Source organism: Python bivittatus, unplaced genomic scaffold, assembly GCF_059951505.1.
Source record: "Python bivittatus isolate LINGU-HERP-01145 unplaced genomic scaffold, Pbiv_v1 ctg000700_np1212, whole genome shotgun sequence".
NCBI lineage: Eukaryota > Metazoa > Chordata > Lepidosauria > Squamata > Pythonidae > Python > Python bivittatus.
The window spans coordinates 15,433,914-15,443,681 of NW_028277098.1; the positions used below are offsets into that span (position 1 = coordinate 15,433,914).

Here is a 9,768-nt window from a genome sequence, read left to right on the forward strand (position 1 = left end):
TGTTTTGCCAGTACTGGTGGGGGTGGGGTTTTTTGTTTTGCTCCTCTGGTAGTTCCTTGATTAGCATATGTTTACTGCTTGATTGTGTGCCTGGTGGTGACCTTTGCTTATCTGGGTGATGATTGCTGGTGAGGCAATCTTCTGGTCTTTGTCTCTTTTGAATAGTATGTAGATGTTGTTTATGTCTGTTAATTGCTGCCTTGTCTGAATACCAAGCTTCCAAGAATTCTCTTGCATTTTTGGATTTAGCTTGGTCTAAAATGCTGACAGTTTCCCAGTTGAAACTATGGTTCAGTCTGTCCATGTGTTGTGAGATTAAGGAGTTTTCATCATTCAGTTTTCATTTCAGTTTGGGAACTGCAGACCTATGCACAATTCTAGGATTCTAAAGTAAGTTTACAGTAGTCTACAGTGGAAAAGTGGATTGGTAGAGTGATGTATTGTGATCCCTCCCTCAGATGGGACTTCCAGATGGGACACAACTTCTTAAGTCATTCCAGGTCCATAAATCATTAGTTATCAAGAAGGTGTGGGGAGCTCTGATTAGATAGGAGACATGAACAGTAATTGTGCTTCTGAGAAGAGGATAAAGAAAGGAAGACTGTTAGTTCCTAATGTAGGTCACTTAAGTTTCAACTCTGAGATCTCCAAAGCCCAGAGAGCCCACAAATTATCACCAATAGCAGGAGATGGCAGCAGGTAGGGTAAGGATCATCACAATTTGCCACATCATTTTTTCTTTCTGATTTTTAAAACATTCAGGCAGTTACACACCATCATACAAGGATAAGGTTATTAACCTTTTGAGTACGTGTGAATTTTCTATAGCTGAACTAGGAAATACTCACACTATTAAACACATCTAGGGTACACCCATGGTCCCTTTACACATTGTTTCATAAATGGTGATGAAAATGGGTGCTTATGAAATCCCATTTTACACTCAAACTCCATCCAATAATCTGACGCTGTCATGGAGGTTGACTTAGTTATCCATCTCAGTTGAATATTGTTGTGGTCCATATCAGCTTTATCAGCTCTACAGGTTTCTGAAGAATACATAAATATATTTATCTTTAAATTGAAATAACCCAGGTGTACTTGAAGGCAGAATAGTAGAATCTAGGATTATTCCCTGGTCTTGATCCCATAATGGAAGAATATCCCTTCAGGGGCAGGGAAGGCTCCCTCAAATTGACTGAGAGTTCCCCCAAGCACCAAACCCTCAGATTTATCTGGATTCAGTTTCAATCTGTTACAATTTACCCAGACTACAATGCAGTCCAGATGAGAGCCAATTCAGGAACTTGGCACCATTGGCAGTGATAGAAAAGAGAAATAGTCCTGGGTACTATCAACATTAAGATGGCACCCAGATATACTACCCTTACAATCACTCTCACCCACCCCAAAAAAGTTAATTGGGGATAGAATTTAACCTTGTGGCATCCCATAATCCAAAGACCATGGATTGAGCAGAAGTCCTCCAATGTCAATTCTCAAAGACAGGGCAGAAGAATTCCATGATTGATAGTATCAAAGCCCTCAAAGATATCCAAGAGCCTGAGCAATGAAAATTGCCCAACATCTGTTTCCTTAGCAGATCATCCAATCCTATCTAACCAAAGCCTGGCCTGAAATTGGACTGAAACAGACCTAGAAAATCAGGTTCCTCCAGGAGCATTTGGGGTCCAGGGCCAAACTGTAGCATTGTGATAATACACTTTGGTAACTTACTGAAATGTTATCAGTTTGGCATCTGGGAATAAAAGCAGATACACATCATTTCATTTCAGTGGTGCTGCTACTATAGAAGCATATTTATCTATATTGTAATATGTATATTGCCTTTCTCTAAAGCACGGGAGGGAATTGTTTTCTTAGTTGTCTTTATATTTAGTATACATGTCTGTGAGTCTTTTCATGGTTTCCTGTAAGAAATGTTGATTCTATCTGCAGATTAGGTTCTCCATCTACAGGAAGGAAGCCTGCTACAGGCATAAGTCTTTATGTATTTCCTGTTCTCAGTTTTCTAGGCCTATTGACTAGATCTTGGAGGTAAGAATGTGAAAGGCCTATCTAGCCTAGGGGTGGAGTAGTGACATTGTCCTGGTACCAAGTAATTACATGAGGATGTGTTGAAGAATACTGTAGGTTTAAAGCTGAACAAGATTTGCACAATGCTGATTGGCTAGTCCTTAAGTTAAACATCAAAGCTTCTACCTTTTCCTTATTTTCGGTGATGACAATGAAAGAATCATATTTAAAACTTCTACAAGGATAATGAATAAAACCATTATGCACCCTAAGTTATGATGTCATTGGTTAAACTGAGTGAGATCCCATAGATCTTTCAACTTGAGGCAAAGCAGCAAAAGACCTTCTTTCTCCTTCGCCAAATCATGGGTCATTGTACCAACTGTTTTGGCACCTAAATCCTACTATTTCCTAACAGTAAAAATTTAATATAAAAAAAAAATTAAACAACTATTCGCTGCCTTTCCATGATGCTGCCAAACTACAGGTAGTCCCATTTAGCAATCATAATGGGACTGGCAACTTGGTCATTAATCAAAGTGGTCACTAAGTGAGACCATGATTGTGCTTATGATCTTACTTCAGCTTTCCTTTGCTTTACAGACCTGTGAAGATTGTAAATGCGAGGATTGGTCACAAAGTTACTTTTTCATCACTGCCGTAACTGTGAACAGTTGCCAAATGAGGAAATCACTAAATGAGGACTATCTGTGATTGCTTGAGGAAGTTGTCTCACAATACTAAACAGTATGGCTGAGATAGCATTTTAACAAAAGTCTTTTCTTTGACTGTATGCTACATACTGTATACTATAACGATGGGATCCATGTCTATCAAATTTAATATATGTATCACATTCTAATGTAACTAAAACAATATAACCCAGGGGAAGGCTAAGGAGTTTTGCCAGTCTTCATTTAAAATGGCTACACTCCCAAGAAGCAAAGAATAAATTTAACTTCTATTCCACAATCTTCTTGATTGCATATGTTTTTTTTATTTCATGAAGTAGTGCATTTTTTTTTCCAGGAAAATATTGTAAAGTTTTGCATTTCATGATATTGCTGCCCTCAACCTCTGATATCATGTGGCCTGGCCTCGCAAGGATATCACAGAAAAGGGCCATTTTTGCCATAAGTATTTTTCTTATAAGAAAGATATTTTGCCATCACAACAAGAATTATTAGAGTTTTAAATGTTATACTTACGAACACATCTTGGCACACCTCTCCAATGACCATTCTTACACCTTGCAACTGGAGTGCCCTCCATTTCATACAGCCTGTAGCACTGATATATCACAGTTTCACCTGATAAGAATTCCTGTCTTTGGTTGGCTAGAAGCAATGCATTACCAATAACAGGTGGAGGACCACAACTTGCTGGAATCTCTATAATTAAAATATTAAAATATTAAATAAATGGCTATATTAGACTGACTAACAAATAATGTCAGATCCCATATACCATGGTACTGTATAAGACCATGAAAGAAACAGAATGAAATATACAATATATATCTCCCACTTTACCCAGCATTTCACCTTGGAAGGTTAAATAATCAGTTATAATTTCTACCTACTATCCCCCATTTTCTCCCCCATTTCTGTTGTGAATTCTGCATGGTATTAGGTCATATTTTTCTGGAGAGGAGCCATAGCTCAGTTATAGAATTAGTTATGATTCTACTTTCTATTCCAGCCATCTCAGGTTAACAGAATCTCATGTAACAGGACTAGAAATATATCTGCTTGTCAATGCAAGTAGATGTGCTGTAGAAGACATGTAAATCTAATTTTTGTTTGTTTGTTTTTATGGAAATCTACATTTTTTCTGAATTAACATTGCCAGGTATAATATAAGTGTATGTTGTCTATTGCCTGTGCATATTTTTAAAGTCAAGATTTTTTTTTTTTTACAGTGAGGTAATTTTTTAAAATGAATTCTTAACTAATTAATGATAATACTGAACTAACAGAATTAATTACATTTGTGAAAATCAAAACATTGTAGAGTTAGGATATTTTCATAAGACACAAAAAGACTACCTTTCTTAAATGACAATACACAAATTTAATGTCATCAATAGTTCCTAGATAAAGACAAAATATCACACTTATGAAGATTTATGATCCAGAAATTCACATTACTGATAGCCCATTGCCATTTTATTAGCATGAAACAATACCATTGTAATATACACTTTAGAGGTATGTTCCTCCCATACTAAAAATACAACAAATTGGGCGGGCTGGATTCAGATTTACTGGAATTTTTTCAATAATTGGGATTGGAAAGTCCTATGGATTTCAGTGGACATTCAGTGGAAAGCCAGTTTGGTGTAGTGGTTAAGATGGTAGCCTAGAAAACAGGATACTTTTAGTGAAATGGAAGCCAGCTGGGTGACTTTGGGCCAGTTACTTTTTCTCAGGTCAACCCTCCACATAGGATGCAGGAGTATTAGGCATGTTTGCCACCTTGTGTTTGTATATATGTGTATATATAGATTTGCCCATGATACATGGTATATGGATGTATAAATGACAACCTGAGCTCGAGATTGTGGAGAATATATTACGGATACATATTTCTTTACTTGCTCAAATTTTTAAAAAGCGCACAGAGATGTATCTTGTATAATGCCCTGACTGGAATTCAATTTTTTGTATTACAGGCTAGTAGAGTTTGTATCTTACCTGGTTCAGTAAGTAGATTGACCAAGTCCTCATATGCAACTTGCCTCTGCTGGGATACTGAAAGAGCAATGTGGAATGCAAAAAAGGAGGTACTAAAGTTCAATGATACCAACTTTAGAGGGAGCTTAATTTCTATTAATGTTTAGAATCTTTTTCTGTATTGATAAGCCCTGCCATTTCTTTGAGAGTAAATCGTTCCTTGCCTGTCTGTAATTCATCTTCTGCAAAATGCAAATGTAATGGCTACTTCCCATTCTCATTTTTCGAGAAAGGGAATATGGTGCACTTTTTGAAGACAAATAAGTGGTTGTTTCTGAGGAGGAAAACATAATTAGATTCTATTACAGAACCATTTATTTGTCCTTCTAAGTACCACCGAGAAACATCAGCTCATAGTAATTGATTCTCAGAGAGAATCTTTTTTTCAGTTAGACTACTTGCAGTCACACTGAAATCAATGAATGAAACTGTTATCTAAAACTTAAATTTCATTAATTTCAAAGTCTGGATCCATTTCAATATTAGTTGAGCACACTTTCTGCGAAACTGTTCGTTCCCCTTTTTCCTTTCTATGTAGGTTTTTTCAGCTGTTTTGGAAAGGAGAAGATTGCAGATCAGGAATAATAGTGTGGCTTTTTCCTTTGCCATGAGTCACAGCTAGTAAATGCTGAGTTACTAACACTCTTTCCTGACTGCTGTTCTTAGGATATACAGTATATTTGACCATGACCATGAAAGCTGCCTGATCTCAATGAGTTTCTTATTGCTCTGGCTTTTCCCCAGCACTTGCTCAATAACTTCATATTTGTACCCAACAAGCAGTAGTAGGGATCAAACAAAGAACCCCACAAGAGATGCCAATCTGTTAGCTAGCTCCAAGGCTGCACCCGCCCCCCCAAACGACATTGTTTAAAATCAGTGGTCTGGTCTCCCCTCATATATGCTTAAATAATTATTCAAAATAAAGTGAAAAGAAGAACCCCACTCCACACACCTGTACACACACAGAGATCCTGGCCCTTGACCACACGTGTGACACAGCAGTTCCCATTTTGCATTATTGTCTCACCAACGGTGGCCCTTGCCCTCATAGAAAATGTTAAGTGCAGCCCCAATCATGAACGCTACTAATATTCTTCAACTATGCACTGAGATATAAGAATAACAACTCCATTTTCATGTGCTCAACTGGGAAACAATGCAAAAGGACTGGTGACAAATAATTTGAAGCTTCTTAATGACTAGCAAGAGTTATTCTGCCATAAACTTTCACAAACGTTACCTACTTCTTCAGATGCATGGGGTTGTAATTGGAAAAAGCATAATATGTGTGTTTACATTTGTCAAAGTACATAGCACTGAAACCCAGCCAAATAATTTTGGCACACGAAAACCTTGCGACTACTTCTCCCTATCAAAAACTATGTACAACTGCAACAAAGTATATAACAAATAATTTGTTGGTCTTTCAAAACCTACTAACTAAAACAGCTTTCTCAATTCCAACTAATAACTGCAAGACAGATGAGAATCTTCAACATAAATAGTCTTTCAGCTACTTATAATTATAAACATTCATTATAATGATATGTGCCATAAGTATCATAGCACTCTATGATCTGCATTTCATTTCCATCTAACCTCATTGTTTACTATTAATTTAATGATAAAACACCCACACCCACACATATCTCAGGCAATTAGACAATGCATCTGTTGAAGTAGAATATAGTACTTCAAAGTTTATAATAAAATAAAGATGCCTTAAGATGCCACAACTGTTTTCAATACAACAGATGAACAGCCATCCTTAACAGTGAAGTTGCTTTGAGTTCTGCACCGATTGCAAAATTCAGAAAGAGCCATCAAGTATCTTCGTGTATTACATTACAGAATCTAAGCTGAATAGACATCATTAAGCATCTAACCACAATTACTTAGCCAATGGACATGAGCTGAAACATAAGATTCTAATATCTGTTTTAGATGCAAAATGTTGCAAATCACAACATTTTCTCATGACATGTTCTTGCTTTACAAAACAACTTGAAATACTTGATATTTATCTCTGCATTGCCTTAAAAAATATGAAGAGCAATTCATTTCCCCTGTTAAAAAAAAAAGTAATGTTTACTTCTACTTGAATAACTTACCCTTCTGGAGAGCACAGCATATCCATAGTAGGCCAAAAATCATACAGCCAAAACAACTCATGTCTGTATTTCAGATTGTCTGTATCTGCACTGTACAGTTGGGACTTTTAACCACTGACACCAGAGACTGTCCTTGGGAAGGTTTTTCACTTGTAGTTCCACAAAACTGATTATTTACTTATTCATAAAGCAAAGTCCACAATACGTCTCTCTCTGATGGAAACCTGCATTATAAAGTATTAACCTATATACTTACCCCAGACAAATGTTATTCAGAATTTGCCAAAATAAAGGATTGTGGAAAACAGAGTTGAAACTCCTAACCTAATTTATTGCGGAAAGTTTCTGAGGCCTGCTCATTAATATACAAACATGCTGAATGACCTTTACCAAGAAGCAGTGGGAGGGGAAATGTGAGCAAAAGAATACTGGGAAAGGCTGCTTATCCTCTATTTTGGGGAATTAATTCTTCCAGTTATACTTGTGTGTGTAATCACTGCTTCTTACTAGATACAGTACACACACACATTGAATAGGACTCTTTTTTCTGTTTTCAAAAAGGAACTGTTTGCCTTTAAGGCTCCCCCCCCCCCTTCAGTTTAGGGCTTTCCTTAGTTAAAAAAAACAATCTGAACAAGCCATAGCTGAGAGAGTAAGGCCAATTAGAAAATTAGACAGTGGGAAGGCCTGGCCAAGGTTTCCTAGACAAAGGGAGTGGGCAGAGTAATAAAATCATGTTGGTTTTAGAAATGGCTTTAGTACTGTATGGCACCTTTTATTTCCCAAGTTTCAATAAAGCCAAATAAGAAGACTTGAGATGAGGCTTTTAATTAACAGAGGTTTTATTGGCCAAGGAAACCTTCTGGATGGCTCAAGGAGTGTTGCCCAGAACCACACCTTGCAAAGCAAGCAACAAAGATTTTATAGGCATATTCAGATGTATTCAGATAGTACATCCCCTCATATCCATACAAGGGAATTTTGGGATGACCCAGGGAAAAGTAAAGGTGGGCCTAAAGAGGTGAATCTAAGTTTAACTTTTTTCTTCTGGTTATCAAGGAAATACCTAACTTCTTTGGAATGTAGGGCCTCTCTCGTTGCAACTTCTTTGCCTGGTACCGATCTAATTTATGGCTTCAGGCATCTGGCTAATTGCTTCTAAGGAAATGGGGTGGGGGAATGCTGTGCTCTCTTAGAAGGCAATCAGGCATTCAACAAAGAGATAAGGTGGGGGAAAGAAACACTGCTCTTTATAAAGCAAGCTAATCCTTTGTAAATAAGATAGAGTGCACTGTCACATGCATGCCCACACATTATGAGAGAGTGTAAAATTGTGTATCAAAACAATGCCCTTCAGTACTGTTCCTCCTTCCTGAGACAGAAGCTGATGATGTGATGGGTAAGGCTCAGGAAGGGCCCACTGCTGTGGAAGGAGTTCTTCCCTCCACATAGGCAAAGGAAGTGGTGGTGTTGATGTTTCAGATACAAATAGTCCTCACTTAGCAACCGCAATTGGGACTGGCAATTCAGTCACTGAGCGATGCAGTCGCTAAGCAGAAAATCACGTGAACACGACTGAGCTTACAGACTTACTTCCCCTTCAGTCATTAAGCAAAGTGACATGGTCACTAAGCAAAAAATCACATGACTGCGACTTATGATTTTACTTCCACTTTCTGTATTAATTCTGCTTGTCACAAGCCAGTTGCGAAGCCCACGATTGGTGATCACATGGCTTCAGGACACTGCAACAGTCATAAATGCAAGGATTGGTCACAAAGTTATATTTTTAGCACCATCATAACTCTGAATGATTGTTGCATGAGGCAGTCGATAAGTGAGGTCTACCTGTAATCAGTCTGCTTTCTCCATTAGAAACCCAGGGGCTGAGGGCAAAGGTCAGGGTGAAGAAGAGGATTCTTTCTGAATCTGAGACAATGGCATGTGGTGGCACTGGGGACTCAGCAGACCACCCATTACTACCAAACAAGCATGCTGGTATGGTAGCACTCCAAGTTGTGCTTAAAGACCCGCGCTGTGCTGTTTGCAACCACTGCAATGTATAGGTCAGCAAGGGGCTTTTCCATCTTGGCAACAATTCAGCACCTGTCTTGCCCACCTCTGGCATTGCTACACTACCCAGATTGCTCACTAGCAGGAAAGGCACTGGCTCTCAAACAGCAAAAATCTTCCACAAATTTTGAAGCAGTCATTTGGCAGCAAGCACAGTGTGGTTCAAAAACATCCGATGATAGCTTTGGATGACCAGCCATTCAGCATGTTGGAGGATGATGGATTCTGGCACTTCTGATTACACCAACTGCTTGATCTCCTCATACAGCAACTTTACCAGGCAGCCAGTGCCTACCCTATTAATTGATGCAGCAAGAAAGTGTTGTGAATGCTGTGAACAATAGGCTGAAATCCTTATGTTCATTTTACCTTGGCCCAGTTGAAGTGGACGGTGTCTTTTTACCTCTCCCTCAGCATGAACTGGCATCAGTGGGGTGAGAATGAAGGGATGTCTCCCACAGTAAACCATAGCACTTCTTAAGATGCAGAACCCAGGCCCTGGTGGGTACTGCTTCATAGTGGGGTAATGAACATGACTCACACAGCAGATGAGTTGAGCATAGTTGGGCAGCTAAATCAGACTGTGAAGGATGGCCTTAGTGTAAAGAGATGTTCTGGACAAGTGCGATAGATTGCTCGTTATTTCTACTGAAGTATAAAGGGAAGACAGATATATACCAGTGCCAGGTCAAGCTTCATTCATCCTGACCTCTGATCCCTCAAGATATTCCCATCCAAGAAACACTATCTGTTGTTCAAGCGGTTGCTGAGGATGAAATGGAAAAGCATTCAGATATGGGTCTCCTTTA

At 38.4% G+C, this 9,768-nt stretch overlaps 1 protein-coding gene across 2 annotated transcripts; it reads right to left on the bottom strand.

Moving 5' to 3' along the window:
• Positions 1–7,199, bottom strand: LOC112542717 (complement factor H-related protein 2-like). 2 transcript variants are annotated; one of them, XM_025176212.2, is made up of 5 exons: positions 6,887–7,199; positions 4,734–4,790; positions 3,246–3,428; positions 849–1,049; positions 1–575 (listed from the first exon to the last, which is right to left on the bottom strand). In XM_025176212.2, the coding sequence occupies exons 1-4, from the start codon at positions 6,945–6,947 to the stop codon at positions 853–855; spliced, it is 498 nt and encodes a 165-aa protein (XP_025031980.1). In that variant the 5' UTR covers positions 6,948–7,199; the 3' UTR covers positions 1–575; positions 849–852. The 2 variants fall into 2 exon arrangements, with proteins under 2 accessions (XP_025031980.1, XP_025031979.1); XM_025176211.2 differs by having other exon boundaries at positions 1–1,049; positions 6,887–7,198.
• Positions 7,200–9,768: the final 2,569 nt, after the last annotated feature.